Source organism: Notolepis coatsorum, assembly GCF_963971535.1.
Source record: "Notolepis coatsorum genome assembly, chromosome: 3".
Lineage (NCBI taxonomy): Eukaryota > Metazoa > Chordata > Actinopteri > Aulopiformes > Paralepididae > Notolepis > Notolepis coatsorum.
The window spans coordinates 63,833,422-63,851,089 of record NC_140167.1 but is presented as its reverse complement, the minus strand read 5'-3'; the positions used below and the strand labels follow the sequence as shown (position 1 = coordinate 63,851,089).

General features: G+C 43.8%; 1 protein-coding gene across 1 annotated transcript in view; it reads right to left on the bottom strand.

The window, feature by feature from the left end:
* The window catches only part of dennd1b (DENN/MADD domain containing 1B), a 467,783-nt gene that overhangs the window by 61,199 nt on the left and 388,916 nt on the right, over positions 1-17,668 (bottom strand). Inside the window, exon 14 of the mRNA XM_084311228.1 lies at positions 16,414-16,515. Coding sequence (XP_084167354.1) covers positions 16,414-16,515 — 102 coding nt within the window. The remainder of the gene's footprint in view (positions 1-16,413; positions 16,516-17,668) is intronic.

The following is a 17,668-nucleotide window of genomic DNA, read 5'->3' as shown; positions in this document are numbered from 1 at the left end:
GTAGGAGGTGCAGTAGGAGGTGCAGTAGGAGGTGCAGTATGAGGTGCAGTAGGAGGAGCAGTAGGAGGTGCAGTAGGAGGTGCAGTAGGAGGTGCAGTAGGAGGTGCAGTAGGAGGAGCAGTAGGAGGTGCAGTAGGAGGAGCAGTAGGAGGTGCAGTAGGAGGTGCAGTAGGAGGTGCAGTAGGAGGAGCAGTAGGAGGTGCAGTAGGAGGAGCAGTAGGAGGTGCAGTAGGAGGAGCAGAAGGAGGTGCAGTAGGAGGAGCAGTAGGAGGTGCAGTAGGAGGAGCAGTAGGAGGTGCAGTAGGAGGAGCAGAAGGAGGTGCAGTAGGAGGTGCAGTAGGAGGTGCAGTAGGAGGAGCAGTAGGAGGTGCAGTAGGAGGTGCAGTATGAGGTGCAGTAGGAGGAGCAGTAGGAGGTGCAGTAGGAGGAACAGTAGGAGGTGCAGTAGGAGGTGCAGTAGGAGGTGCAGTAGGAGGTGCAGTAGGAGGTGCAGTAGGAGGAGCAGTAGGAGGTGCAGTAGGAGGTGCAGTAGGAGGTGCAGTAGGAGGTGCAGTAGGAGGTGCAGTAGGAGGAGCAGTAGGAGGTGCAGTAGGAGGAGCAGTAGGAGGTGCAGTAGGAGGTGCAGTAGGAGGTGCAGTAGGAGGAGCAGTAGGAGGAGCAGTAGGAGGTGCAGTAGGAGGAGCAGAAGGAGGTGCAGTAGGAGGAGCAGTAGGAGGTGCAGTAGGAGGAGCAGTAGGAGGTGCAGTAGGAGGAGCAGAAGGAGGTGCAGTAGGAGGAGCAGTAGGAGGTGCAGTAGGAGGAGCAGTAGGAGGTGCAGTAGAAGGAACAGTAGGAGGTGCAGTAGGAGGTGCAGTAGAAGGAACAGTAGGAGGTGCAGTAGGAGGTGCAGTAGGAAGTACCTCTACTCGCTTATCTTTTTGATTTTTTTGGATGAAAAATATTAAAATATAAATATAATTAAGCAATAATACACGACTGTGTAATCTCAATCATGAATATTGCCACGACTGTGATGTGCCCGCAGCCCCGAGAGCGAAGCTCGAGTGGCGTAGGCATCACAGAGTGGCAATATATTCATGATATCCCACTGGTTCGAGTGTATTATTGCTTTTATACAGCAAGGTGCACCGTCAGGAAAAATATAGGCTGAATACAGACAATTCTAGGGTCTTTTATATCGATTTCAGTGAATTTGGCGTAGAAAATTTGTTCCTAAAGATGTCTTGTTCCTATGGAATTTCAAATGGAGTGGGCTATCAACAAGTTATCGAAAGTCGGAAAAAGTCATCAGCACCTCGGACAGTTCCGGGAGTTGGGCCAGTTAAATGACCAGGCCGTCAACTTGGTGGTGTTGGAAGGATTAATTGCGGCTTTTCTCCAGCGCATCCTTGGATTGGAATGTCTAATAATGCTGTTTTTCTGAATACCGGTAGATGTAGAGGTCCGTACTACTATTTAACAGTGTATCATTAATATACTCACAGTTTAGAACGCTCTCGACCAATCACAATGCGTGATCGGACCTGTTGTATAATATAATGATATTTAAGAAGCTGGACTTTGGACTTTATCATCATTTGTGATTTGTTTCATTTTCTCACATTGCTCAGTCAAAATCAGGTTTTAAAGAAAAGGTGTAATGACAAGACAATACTTTTAGAGGCAGTTTTTAATCAGCTTTTTATTTATTTATTTGTTTCTATTAACATTACAGTTAACGTGTTTCTTCTTGGATTTATTGTAATGTACTATTATGAAATGTGTGCTAATTAGCTGATGCATACATAATGTTTTTTTTTTTTTATCCACTTTTTCTCCCATTTTCTATATTTTCTCCCATCCCAATTTCGTATCATCCAATTCAACCCTCCCCTGTCACTGACGCTGTTTCTTGCCTCCCACAAGCCGGCTGCAATGTGGACTAAGTCATACATAGCACAAGTCCCCTCCGGTACTTGAGGTAACAGCAGTCGCATCTTTTCACCTGCGCAGCTCGATCTCTCAGTGGCGAGGAGTAACGCGTGGGAGGCTCACGCTGCCCCCGACACTTCCTGATTCTACTGCGCAGGCGCACCAACCGACCTGTAGGAGTCGCTGTCCACAACGCCCGATCCCCACCCATCAGTTTCCCACCCCCTAATACGGCCAATGTGTATTAGTACGGACGACCAGCTAAACTGAAAGCAAATGTGGAGCGCTGGGCTCGAACTGACGAGCCCAGCGTCTCCAGCATTTTGTGGCGAGCGCCTTGCCCACTACGCCACGTAGCCGCCCCGATAGAAACATAATGTTGTGATATGTTGTGATATATATATTGTATCTGTAAGGCCCTACCGAGATAACTAGAGCTAGAAAAAATTTTATTAGTCATTTGACTGACAGTGTTTCCACTGCAACAATAACTATAAACACAAATCACAACAACCACAATCATGTTTTCTTTTTAGTCATAGTTAATAGTTAGGGTGTGATCCTTTAGTATTAGGCTACTTGTACATAGTGTTTTCACAGGTGGGGGTTGCACGTGTGGAAGGTCTCAGTGGAGACCCAGCTAACTAGCTACCACCACCACCCTCTCCTCTGGTCAGAGGGGGCTGGGACCTCCATCATTAGATCCTTTTAATGAGAGATGAGCCTGCAGGTTCCAGCCACTGCAGCGCTGCTTAGCCTGCCCAATTAGTGGAGATAATCAACCCAAATCATCACCCAGCCAAAGATCCCATTTACCCCCCCCCCCCCTCCCCCTCCCGTAGTCCCTGGCCAGATTACCTGCTCACACTGTGGTCCTTAATTAGATATTACTCAACAATGGCAGACTATGTGATCACCAAGGAGCGCCAGAAGAAATGCGTGTGTGTGTGTGTGCACAAATTAATGTACGCAGGAGTATGCACGTGGGTGCGCACACACACACACACACACACACACACACACACACACACACACACACACACACACACACACACACACACACACACACACACACACACACACACACACACACACACACACACACACACACACACACACACACACACACACACACACACACAAAGGAAGGCTCTCAGCCCCTTTCCTTTGCTTTGAGAGGACTACATCAAAAGCAATTTATTCTACAATTAAAGAAAGACTATGTCAGATCGGCCACTCAGGAGTAACAGCCAGAGACGGATGATGATGGTGAAGCTAAAGGCCTTGATACACAAACAACACTTTGATGCAGCATTTTGCCAACAAAGTGTTGCCATTATAGATTTAGAATTTGAATTCGTTCTAGTTTCTGATACCTATCCCTACTGAGGGTAATTAAATTGGCAGACTAAATTGCCTCAGAAAGTTGCCTATTCATCATCACATTAAAAGAAAACATATATTTGGTTTAAATCATCATATTTCCACTGGAAAAATATAATAATGGGTTTATTGTGTTAAACAATTCACTCTCTATCTAACATAGATACTGTAGATAGATAGATAGATAGATAGATAGATAGATAGATAGATAGATAGATAGATAGATAGATAGATAGATAGATAGATAGATAGATAGATAGATAGATAGATAGATAGATAGATATACTGTATGCACTAAGCTGAACTCCATGTGTAAATGAGCTCAAACCAAACTACATAGGACAACACACACTGACAGGACGTCAATGGAGGAAGTCTATATTTCCCACAGGTACTTGTGGTGGAGACAGGCCAGGGCACACTCTAAACAGCTCTGTCTCTGTCTGTACGTCACAGCCTGCTAAACAGCTCTGTCTGTATGGCTGTACGTCACAGTCTGCTGAACAGCTGTCTGTATGGCTGTACATCACAGCCTGCTAAACAGCTCTGTCTCTATGTCTGTACGTCACAGTCTGCTGAACAGCTGTTTCTACGGCTGTACTGTACATCACAGCCTGCTAAACAGCTCTGTCTCTACGGCTGTACTGTACATCACAGCCTGCTAAACAGCTCTGTCTCTACGGCTGTACTATACATCACAGCCTGCTAAACAGCTCTGTTTCTACGGCTGTACTATACATCACAGCCTGCTAAACAGCTCTGTCTCTACGGCTGTACTATACATCACAGCCTGCTAAACAGCTCTGTCTCTACGGCTGTACTATACATCACAGCCTGCTAAACAGCTCTGTCTCTACGGCTGTACTATACATCACAGCCTGCTAAACAGCTCTGTCTCTACGGCTGTACTGTACATCACAGCCTGCTAAACAGCTCTGTCTCTACGGCTGTACTGTACATCACTGCCTGCTAAACAGCTCTGTCTCTACGGCTGTACTATATGTCACAGCCTGCTAAACAGCTCTGTCTCTACGGCTGTACTATATGTCACAGCCTGCTAAACAGCTCTTATCTTTTCTGTGTAAGGAAACCACCATACTGTACCTTTATTAGAGCTGTGAATCTTCACTGGCCTCACAATTCGATTACGATTCAGCTGTCCACGATTCGATTCAATTCTACGATGCATCTCGATGCAGCTCAATAATATATTACATCCTCAATTTTATAATCTATATTACTGCACATGGCTACTTTTTCATCAATTAATACAAGCAGTCAGATACATTTACTTTTATTTAGAAAGTTCTTAAATCAGAATGTCAAAATAAATATCTTTACTAGTGTTGCATGATACAGATACTAGAAAGGTATCTCGATACCCAGCTGTTAAAAACGGTTCAATACTCTTTTTTATTAGTATCAGTATTAGTATAAATACTTTTAGAATAGTCTCAGGCTGTATTTTCTATGAGTTGAGTGGATGCATGACCAGAGCACTAGCTTTAATAATAATAATAATAACAACAACAACAACAACAACAACAACAACAACAACAACAACAACAACAACAACAACAACAACAACAACAACAACAACAACAACAACAACAACAACAACAACAACAACAACAACAATAATAATAATAATAATAATAATAATAATAATAATAATAATAATAATAATAATAATAATAATAATAATAATAATAATATATTTGATTTGTAAGGCGCTTTATAGTTGTGGAGCAAATCCCAAAGCGCTACATTGTAAAAGAACATAAAAGCTAGCAAGAGAGTAAATAATTTTTTTTATAATGGATTATGTTCTGTCACTGCATCGATGCATAATCCTCCATGTCGGCATCGCGATGCATTTTAGAATCGAGAAATGTCCACACCCCTACAACAAGGCTGCACAGACACCATGAAATAGTAGTACAGTACAGTACAGACAGACAGATGGGACAGAGGCCTGACAGACAGACAGTACATAAAGACAGACAGACAGGACAGAGGCCTGACAGAGAGACAGACAGTACATAAAGACAGACAGACAGGACAGAGGCCTGACAGAGAGACAGACAGTACATAAAGACAGACAGACAGGACAGAGGCCTGACAGACAGACAGATAGATAGACAGACAGTACATAAATACAGACAGTACAGACAGAGGCCTGACAGACAGACAGACAGACAGGACAGAGGCCTGACAGAGAGACAGACAGTACATAAAGACAGACAGACAGGACAGAGGCCTGACAGACAGACAGACAGACAGGACATAAAGACAGACAGACAGGACAGAAGCCTGATAGACAGTACAGACAGACAGACAGACAGACAGACAGACAGGACATAAAGACAGACAGACATACAGACAGACAGACAGACAGACAGACAGGACATAAAGACAGACAGACAGGACATAAAGACAGACAGTACAGACAGAGGCCTGACAGACAGACAGACAGACAGACAGGACATAAAGACAGACAGACAGGACAGAGGCCTGACAGACAGACAGATAGATAGACAGACAGTACATAAAGACAGACAGTACAGACAGAGGCCTGACAGACAGACAGACAGACAGGACAGAGGCCTGACAGAGAGACAGACAGGACATAAAGACAGACAGACAGGACAGAGGCCTGATAGACAGTACAGACAGACAGACAGACATACAGACAGACAGGACATAAAGACAGACAGACAGGACATAAAGACAGACAGACAGGACATAAAGACAGACAGTACAGACAGAGGCCTGACAGACAGACAGACAGACAGACAGGACATAAAGACAGACAGACAGGACATAAAGACAGACAGGACAGAGGCGTGACAGACAGTACAGACAGACAGGACAGAGGCCTGAGAGGTATTCATTACTTGGACCACAAAATACACATAATGTATATGTCCACATGCCTTGTAGACCGTATTATGCATGTGTGGATGAGAGTAATCATGTATTGATGTATCTGAGTTGCAATGAAGATGTCAACGACCATGGACCAGTCACATTGTGCCGTAAAAGGTATCACATTGTCCCGTAAAAAGAGAACATATGGTTGGTTTAGAACGGAACCAAAATACGACGTTAGCTTTAGAACGTTCTGGGATCAGAACATTAATGGTGCCTTCAAACCGGGGCGTGTTCACAAGAAAAGTCCATATGAACGACACACTGTCGTGCTGTTCACAACTTTGTAAGTAGACATTTTCTGAAAGGTCAGAGTTCACGGGTTGTGACGTGGTGATGGCGTTTTAAAAAAATGGCGGAGCCCATGGAAGTCCGTTTTGGCATGGAATTATTGTAAATTTAGTCTTAGTATGTGAGGAAAATGTTGATATTCCCAACGGTCTCATCTTTTTTTCCTCTGTCATTATGCCTTTGCATTTAGTTATCTAAATGGTTAGCCCCGGTGGCTTCAAGACATTGCCTGGCGACGGTGACCGTGCGCCCTCAACCACTCGAGTGGCGAGCGCATCGTGTACTCGACTCCCCATGACGAGCTCCATTCCATGGGTTACACTCCGGGGGAGTTCTAGAATGTTTCCAGAGTTAACTACATTCCTGACACGCTTGGAAACTTCCACATTAATTTCTATGCATAAACCTAGACCTAACACCTAATACTGCACTTGCCTACACATAAACCTCTACCTAACACTTAAAATGATACTTTCCTACATATAAACCTAGACTCAAACTTGGCTGCTATATATCAGACAGGATGTATTATTAAGAGGTCCCCACCCTGCATCTATTCTGTATAGAGCTCTAGAGGGCCCTCCCCCTCCTGTGGTTCCAGAAGATATTTTAGTTTTTTCTATGGCCATAGCCTCTGGTGAAAATGAACTATTAGCCACAATCATTTTATTATGCAACACAGAAACCCACAGATCGTAAAACAGTTGCGTATATTTAATTTTAAATTAACATAGTGACCACTGGTCGTTAACCTAGTCTATTATTATGTTTTTAATCACCGTTTCCTGGCTTTAACAAGCACAAAATGAATCCATACACCTTTTCTACGATCTTGAGGAACATAGTGGGTTGCATAGCACCATTATTGCGGTGAATCTAAATGTTCACCAAAGGCTAGAGTCGCTGAGAAGACTATTCCGGAACGAGAGAGGAGGCGGCTCTGACGAGCTCCAATAGCCCTGCAGGGCCTAACGTATCGTAGACTACTTCTCTACAGTGTGGGGCAGCGTTGGTCTAAAGCTTAGACAAGTGGGCTTGTGACCAGAAAGGCCACCGGTTCTATCCCCCAGACCGGCAGGAAAAACCTGGGTGGGAAAGTGAATGAGCATCGCTCCCTGCAATACCCCCAGCTGAAGTGCCGTTGAGCAAGGCACCTAATCCCCCAACTGCTCCAGCGGAGCTGTTCAGTGGCCAACAGTGTCAAGACTGTGGTTGTATAGGCGGCTACCAGGTGTGAATGTGTGGAACTGTGTTGAGCCTCCAAGCAAACAAAAAAACTACCCTGGAGACCAGTCTGGAGAACCACGCTGCCTCCACGACCCTACCACTGTACCACGCTGCCTCCACGACCCTACCACTGTACCACGCTGCCTCCACGACCCTACCACTGTACCACGCTGCCTCCACGACCCTACCACTGTACCACGCTGCCTCCACGACCCTACCACTGTACCACGCTGCCTCCACGACCCTACCACTGTACCACGCTGCCTCCACGACCCTACCACTGTACCACGCTGCCTCCACGACCCTACCACTGTACCACGCTGCCTCCACGACCCTACCACTGTACCACGCTGCCTCCACGACCCTACCACTGTACCACGCTGCCTCCACGACCCTACCACTGTACCACGCTGCCTCCACGACCCTACCACTGTACCACGCTGCCTCCACGACCCTACCACTGTACCACGCTGCTTCCACGACCCTACCACTGTACCACGCTGCCTCCACGACCCTACCACTGTACCACGCTGCCTCCACGACCCTACCACTGTACCACGCTGCCTCCACGACCCTACCATGCTGCCTCCACGACCCTACCACTGTACCACGCTGCCTCCACGACCCTACCACTGTACCACGCTGCCTCCACGACCCTACCACTGTACCACGCTGCCTCCACGAGCCTACCACTGTACCACGCTGCCTCCACAACCCTACCACTGTACCACGCTGCTTCCACGACCCTACCACTGTACCACGCTGCCTCCACGACCCTACCATGCTGCCTCCACGACCCTACCACTGTACCACGCTGCCTCCACGACCCTACCACTGTACCACGCTGCCTCCACGACCCTACCATGCTGCCTCCACGACCCTACCACTGTACCACGCTGCCTCCACGACCCTACCACTGTACCACGCTGCTTCCACGACCCTACCACTGTACCACACTGCTTCCACGACCCTACCACTGTACCACGCTGCTTCCACGACCCTACCACTGTACCACGCTGCTTCCACGACCCTACCACTGTACCACGCTGCCTCCATGACCCTACCACTGTACCACGCTGCTTCCACGACCCTACCACTGTACCACACTGCTTCCACGACCCTACCATGCTGCCTCCACGACCCTACCACTGTACCACACTGCTTCCACGACCCTACCACTCGTACCACGTTTTCATCAGAAACATAATCAGTTGGTACACTGAGAAGATATTCATGAACATAATACAAGATCTAGCAGACATCATTTTTACCTTCCACTACCAAGAACCAATCTTCTAAAATAAATCTATCATGCACAGAGCCATTGGAACTTGGCTACTTGGAACACATATACTCCCAACCTAGCCAGCATAAAAAAAAATTTAAATCTTGAAAAACGACCTTGTGATTGTCATTTTTACATCTTCAATTTCCATTGGTGCTTAATTTTGCTTTGTGGGAATTTGAATTCTTGCTTTTTGGTATGTGTCTGATTATACTTCTAGCTTGTTCTTATTTGTTTTTCTCTGAACTTGCACTTTGTACGTCATATGTTTTGTAAGTTGGAACCTAGGTGGACTAGTCGGCGTTCTTTGCATCAACTAACGGGGATCCAACTAACTAAACTAAAATAAACTAAACTAAACTAAACCTACTCCTATCAGAATCACAATAACCTTACTTGCCACATGTACAGGGTACTCAGGAGTTTTGCAATCAGCGCTGGAACATTACAACATTCACAAATGTACAGTAACATTGTCCGTCCACCATTATACCCATACAATACAGAGCGAGCCATAGTGCAACTGGATGAGAGCAATGAGGGTAGAGCAGGATAATGGCAACAGTAAATAATAAATAAATTAAGCCAAGTACATTGCACAGTAAATAAATAAAAGCCATTATAAATACAGAGACGTCCAGCTGTTCCTATCTTTCCGCAGAATAAACAGCTCTCCCTCTCGCTCCTCATTTTGATTCATAACACAGTCACACGTGCTTTGAGAATGAGCTATGATTACTGATGGTGGGAAGGATTATGTGGACAGAGCTGCAGCCCTGCGCTTCTAATGAGAAGTGTGTGTAGCTAGCTCTCGTCAATAACTAGAGGGTTCACTGCACCAGAGTCTACTCCAGTAGGAATGTGTGTGTGTGTGTGTGTGTGTGTGTGTGTGTGTGTGTGTATTGATAAAGAATTGTGTTTGCATGCCTGTGTGTGTATGGGTGTGATTGTGTTTGTGTTTGGTGTGTGTTCGTGAGAGAGTGTGTGTATGTGTGTGTGTGTGTGTAGACTGAGGATAGCTGATAGAAAGCAGGTTAATGTTGACAGCGCCCCCACACACACATTCTTCTGGACCTTGTTCTATTATGAACAAAGATGAGTCTGAATCAAATGGTTCAGTGCATGGGTGGGGGCTTGTAGTGTGTGTGTGTGTGTGTGTGTGTGTGTGTGTGTGTGTGTGTGTGTGTGTGTGTGTGTGTGTGTGCGTGCGTGTATGTAAGTGTTATGTGTGTGAGCGGATGTGGGTCAGGGCCGGAGTAGATCTCGGGCGGAGTGCTGGCCCCCTCTCACTTTAACTGGGAGAGGAGTGGAGGAGATAACCCTCAGCCTGTCCCCTGGTACTGAAGGAGAGGAGGAGGAGGAGGAAGGGAGATAACAGCCCTGTTTCTCAATGCTACTGCTTAGGCAGGAGCAAGATGGGAGCAGGCTTTGAACTGTTGCCCTGCTCTGCCTGGGAAAGTTCAGTCCAGGGCCAGAGAAACAGGACTGACTGAAGGCCTCCACACCTTCCTCTCAGGGCTACAACCACCCTGCTACCCTGTCCTCTCAGGGCTACAACCACCCTGCTACCCTGTCCTCTCAGGGCTACAACCACCCTGCTACCCTGTCCTCTCAGGGCTACAACCACCCTGCTACCCTGTCCTCTCAGGGCTACAACCACCCTGCTACCCTGTCCTCTCAGGGCTACAACCACCCTGCTACCCTGTCCTCTCAGGGCTACAACCACTCTGCTACCCTGTCCTCTCATGGCTACAACCACCCTGCTACCCTGTCCTCTCAGGGCTACAACCACCCTGCTACCCTGTCCTCTCAGGGCTACAACCACTCTGCTACCCTGTCCTCTCATGGCTACAATCACCCTGCTACCCTGTCCTCTCAGGGCTACAACCACTCTGCTACCCTGTCCTCTCAGGGCTACAACCACCCTGCTACCCTGTCCTCTCAGGGCTACAACCACTCTGCTACCCTGTCCTCTCAGGGCTACAACCACCCTGCTACCCTGTCCTCTCAGGGCTACAACCACCCTGCTACCCTGTCCTCTCAGGGCTACAACCACCCTGCTACCCTGTCCTCTCAGGGCTACAACCACCCTGCTACCCTGTCCTCTATGGGTTGAATCATGCCACTAGTCTGTCCTCTCTGTTACTGTTTCATCCAATTGGACAGCACCTTGCCTCCTTATTATTATTATTTTTCTTTAATTTGTTAAATCCCCCCCCCCCCTGTATTTTTACCCCCTCTTTTATATAGCTTCTCTCTCTCTTGTAAAGTGTCATTGAGTCTGAGAAAGGCGCTTCTCTCTATACATTTAATTTATTATTATTATTATTATTATTATTACGACAACCACCCTGCTACCCTGCTCTCTCAGGGGTACAATCATCCTCAGGGGTACAATCATCCGAACAATATTTTCTAAATGACCACTATAACTAGGGATGCCCCGATCACGTTTTTTGCCACCGATACCGATCACCGATCGTCGTGAGCCATATCGGCCGATACCAATCCGATACCGATCGTTTTTGATTAAAAAGAAATTAAAAATTATTTTATATAAAAAGTTTTTTTTTTTTTTTTTTATAAAATATATATATTATATAATTAGACTTGTACTTGTATTATCTGCGAGACATCGCCACCACGCAACAAGTCAAAATGCTCGCTATCTCCACTGTCTGTGTGTACATACTCTGCTTTGATCAAATCACATTCGGCTCTGCAGATTTACCCTAGGCTCTGCAGATATACCCTACTCCCTCAGCTATCCCCGTTAATGACTGCGACGCAAGCCGGGCTTCGAATATGCATCGAATGAGTGTTATAAGACATTGATATCAGGAGCTGTCTGTAGCTACTGCTAGCCGGAAATATAACGTTAAGACAACGCCTCAGTGAACTATTTAGTTGAATGGGACATTTCGTTTTGAACAGTGAGCTAAGCTAACGTGAGCTAACAGAGGTATCATACACTAGTACTAGATAACTAGACTATTGCTGGAGCATTTGTTGATATCAGGAGCTATCAGTAGCTAGCCGGCTAGATACCGTTCAGTTAGACAATGCCTCATCATGTATTAAACTAAAAGTGAATAGTTGACTGGGTCATTTTGTAGCGGTAGCTAACGTTAGCTCATGGAGGTCCCGTCCCACTAGACTAGACTAGACCCGTGTTTACATGCGTGCGGGAGGAGCTGGAGGAGGAGCAGACGCGCAGCACTGTGTGCAGCTCCCGGTGTCTGAGACAGAACTCAGCGAGTGAGATCTGTTTTGACGATCGGCGAAAATAAAACAGTAACGATAGCTAGGTAGCTAACGTTAGCTCAGGTCGAATGCACTATCTAGACTCAGCGTGTTTACAAACTCTACACGGGTACGGGCGGGGCTAGGGAGGAGGAGCAGTTTGCACTGTCCTGTGCGTCTGAGACAAGCGAGTGAGATATCCACTTGATCAGTTTCCGCGATCGGCGAATATGACGAATATTCCCCGATCGCATATTTATACTGATTATCGGCCGATAACGATCGATGGCCGATCGATCGGGGCATCCCTAACTATAACCGTGACATTCATCTTACATCTGGAATTCCTGATGTTGAATTAGCTTTAGATTATTATTATTATTATTTTTATTTTTTTTACAAAATGTTAATTTCCCTTTAAGAACAGTAAGGTGAAAAATAGATGTAGTCCGTGGTTTTCCCCTGAACTATAAACCTTATTCATGGCCAGAGACAAAGCTTGGTCCCTCGCTAGACTCACTGAAGAGGCGTCCCGCTGGGTTTCATTTAGAAACCTTAGGAATAAATGTACGTCTCTTGTGAGAAAAGACAAATCTGATTATTATTTCCACTTGGTCTCCAGCTCTTATTCTAATGCTGCAAAATTCTGGAAGGTGCTCAAATATAATAAAAGCAATTCTGCTACAATTGCTTAGTATATGTTCATAGTGAGATCTGTTCTGCCTTCAATAGACACCTTTTTGAGGATGATAACATTATACCCCCCCTACTAACACTGACTATCTGTTTATTAATAATAAACCTGATTATTAGGGCTGACCTTCGAAGCTTTTTTTGGCAATCGAAGCTTCGGGGCCGAGCTTCGATTTTAATTCGAAGCTTCGAAAAAAAAATTTTTTTTTAATTTTTTTTTTTTTTTTTTTTATCTTATGTTGTGGGACTTGTACAGCACTTTCGTAAACGTTGTTGTTTTTAAATGTGCTCTATAAATAAAGTGGGTTGGATTAATTAATTAAGTAGCCCCTTTCGTGACTGACGCATCCAACAAGGTTTCACTCGGCTGTGTGATTTAATTCAAGGTGGATCGCTGTTGTCGTTTGAACAACTTCAGATTTCATGGGAACTACCAATCCCCCAAATCAAGAATGTTTAAGATGAATGAAGTAAGATTTTGATTATTTGAAATATGGCCTGTGTAGACTAAACTATGCACAGAATTATGTCAGTCTACAAGGTCCGGATTCTACATGGTCCGGCAATGTAGACCTTGTAGACTCCACTACAGACCAATTATCAGTGAATGTTCATGCATTTTTAAGAAGGGCAACTTCCACAAAAAAACAAAGAACTCACCAAAACATCTCAGTAGCACCTTATCTAAATGTTATATTTCATATATGGAGATTCATATTTATTTATGTATTGCATGCATTTCTACATTTTATTTCCTATTTTGTTTATTCATCCCAGTATCTTTCTTTCTTATGTGTGGAATTCTACAAGGTGCGCGCACACACACACACACACACACACACACACACACTTACATTTAGTCATTTAGCTGACGCTTTTATCCAAAGCGACTTACAAGTTCTGTACGACAAGACAGCAAGAAGGGTACAACTCTATCAGCTGAGTAACAATGTTCATCAAAGTGTTGCGTGTTACAGTGTAGGTTAGTTTATTAGGACAAGTGCATGACAGTAAGGTTAGTCACGGTTAGATTTTTTTTTATTTTTTTTTTATCATTTCAGATAATGGTTGAAGAAGTGAGTCTTTAGTCGACGGCGAAAGATTGGACGGGATTCGGCTGTCCTAACTGGGATGGGTAGTTCTCTCTCTCTCTCTCTCACACACACACACACACACACACACACACACACACACACACACACACACACACACACACACACACACACACACACACACACACACACACACACACACACACACACACACACACACACACACACACACACACACACACACACACACACACACACACACACACACACACACACACACACACACACACACACACACACACACACACACACACACACACACACACACACACACACACACACACACACACACACACACACACATCGAAGTAAAAAAAATAAAAAATTGAAAAAAAAAATAGATTTTTTTTTTTTTTACTTCGATTTTTTTTTTAATGTTCGAAGCTTGTGCCATCGAATCGAACGTTCGAAGCTTCGAAGCATTTAAGACAGCCCTACTGATTATACAAACCAACTTTCCGCACGACTTTCCCTCACAACTGATCTGCGAAACAAATAAAATTCTCGTCTTCATAGGCTATTAGTTTAGAAATTAGTTATGAAATGAGTTACGAGTTAGAAATGAGTTTAGAAATTAGCCTACTTAATACGATTGATGGATTAATGTGAACAAGAAATTGTAAGACTGTTGAACACCAATATCATGATGGTCGGATCACTGATCAATCACCCTGTGGTAACAATGTCGGACATCCCTCCTACAACATCCAATTGGCTAATACACTCAATTGTGTTTCTAAAGGGGTATATCTAACAAAATACGCCCATATAACAAATAATTAGTTAGGCCTGTTTCTAGGCATCAGGACTTGAAATTCCAGTCTGTGACGAAGAAGTGCATCGTTAGACATAAGGACTCGTATACGTCCTGAAAAATACTGATTTTTTTTTAAACAACCACGGCTGTCACGTGGTTTGTTCTATATCTGCGGGTACCTTGACGCAACTGCGAAAACTTTTATATTTCCATTGCACAAGGTTCCAACATTCAGAGTTAGATAATATAAATATCTTGGTATCTGAATAGATGACCAATTCACATTTGAATATCATATAGACAATCTTGTCAACAGATTACGACAAAAAGATAATTTTCTTTGTATAGAAATAGAACAAACTTTTTTCTCTCTGTTATGGATTATGGTGACGTGATTTTATAGGCATGCCTCTGCCTCTTTATCATTCTGCTCTTTTTTATTATTATTATTATTATTATTATTATTACTGGTGCTGTTTATAGCACTCATTGCAGAAAAGGTTGGGTGGTCTTCTCTGTCTGTGAGACATGATGGATATGTATTTGTTTATCTAGAAGGCCCTTACTGAGAAGCTGCCATCTTATATCACGTCTGTGCTAGTTCAGATTCAGATTCCTTTATTGAGCCATTTGTGTAAAAACACATTTGGTAATTGTTGCAGCAATATAGTGTATGCATTTTCTTTTCTTTTTTCACAGTAAACAACACCAACACAGACACATGACAAGAAACGAAACAGTGGAGGATTAATCAATAAAATACATATATATATATAAAGTGAAGGGTGCAGTCCTCTGGACCGTACCACACATGGTCTAATGACTGGCATTTGCTGCAAGTCCCTCGAGTTTGTACTGAGCTTGGAAGATCTGCCTTTAGTTTCTTTGCACGGACCACTCTTTACAAAACACCTAAAAAATTTTATAACTTGGTAACCCTTGACATTCTGTCTCTCTGTTTGTACCAGTTTTAATTGATTGTTTTCTTTATTGTGTATATTTTTTAATTATTTTAAACTGTACTCAATTGTAAATGAGGGCCAGTCCTCGATGATCTTTTGAGCATAAATAAAGGCAATAATAATCCTACTACTCTGTCCTCTCAGGGGTAAAATCATCCTACTACTGTGTCCTCTCAGGGGTAAAATCATCCTACTACTGTCCTCTCATGGGTAAAATCACCATACTACCCTCCAATAAGTAAAAACAAAACACTGATGAAGGTCCTAGCAACTGAAACATCAAAGTTGTAATGAAAGTTAAATAATAAAGTTATAAATATTTTTGTAACGGATAGTAGTGTCACACTTCATCCCACAGAGGACACTCAACACACAATAGAGCACATAAGAGCAAACACACACACACACACACACACACACACACACACACACACACACACACACACACACACACACACAAACAATAGAGCACATGAGAGCAAACACACACACAGACATTGTGTATGAATGAATACACATACACACAGTGTAGTTTAATACATTTTTTTACATTTAATATTTTACAAAGGAGTTAGAAACTCACATACACACAAACAGAAACACACAGGTGGTTGGTACCTGTTTGAAGAGCTGGAGGTTGACAGCCATGGACAGGAAGCTTCTCATGGTGCTGGAGCGATGGCTGACAAAGCTCTCCTCACAGAATGCGATTGGCTCTCCCTGCAAACAGGAAGCACGTGGATATATTAGGGGGGTGTGCATGTGACCATACATGTATTTTCATATATCTATAGAGATTGGTTGATTAATTCAAGTTTATATGTTTTGCTTTTCTTATTTTCACTGACCTCACCTTATATTCATATGAGGTTCAAGCCCAATCACTTTAGGAATGGTTATTTTGACATATTGACATTTTGCCATGAGATGATTGTCCAATCAATTATATTAATAAATAATTACAAATTTATTCTCAAACATCAGCAGGAATATTTAAAAATATTTGCTATATAGGAATATTTATGGGAGCCCCTAAAAAAGGTTTGAAAACCACTGTTGTACATAACTATCACTACAGCCCTGTACATAATGTTATTTTAAACATCTAGAGATTAAAATACTTGTATCCATATACCCATATACTGTATATACGATATGCATAAACATATACTGTATGGCAATTCTTGTAATAAGTAACGTAATGGATAGTAGTTTACAAAACAATTGTATTGATTGCACCTTATAAAATGGACGCATTTTCTCTCATCAGCAAGTATTTGTTGCTGATGTTGTTAATCAAAGGCCACAGGGAGGAGTTTGCTATTGTAACGCAAGAGGAGCACTTATTCAAAATGTTCATCCGTCAAGCAGCTCCTCTGGGGGATAAAGACTGAAGAGCCACTCAACAGGTGCACTCCAGGGGCAGATGGTGTTGGATGAGCCTGTTCACCCTTGGAAAGTCATTAAGGCAGTTATGATTTATACTTGACCCCTCTAGATACTTCCAGACTTCATCAGCAACACCACCTTTGACATTAGAGTTTCCAGGTCCAAAACTGAAGAAACCCTGTAGAATTCATGCTGCTGTCGTTGGGCACAGCATCATCACAGCATCATCACAGCATCATCACAGCATCATCACAGCGGCATCACAGCATCATCACAGCGTCATTACAGCGTCATCACAGCGTCATCACAGCATCATCACAGCATCATCAGCATCATCACAGCATCATCAGCATCATCACAGCATCATCAGAGCATAATCAGCTGGATACAGCATCATCACAGCATCATCAGCTGGATACAGCATCATCACAGCATCATCACAGCATCATCACAGCATCACCAGCTGGATAGAGCATCATCACAG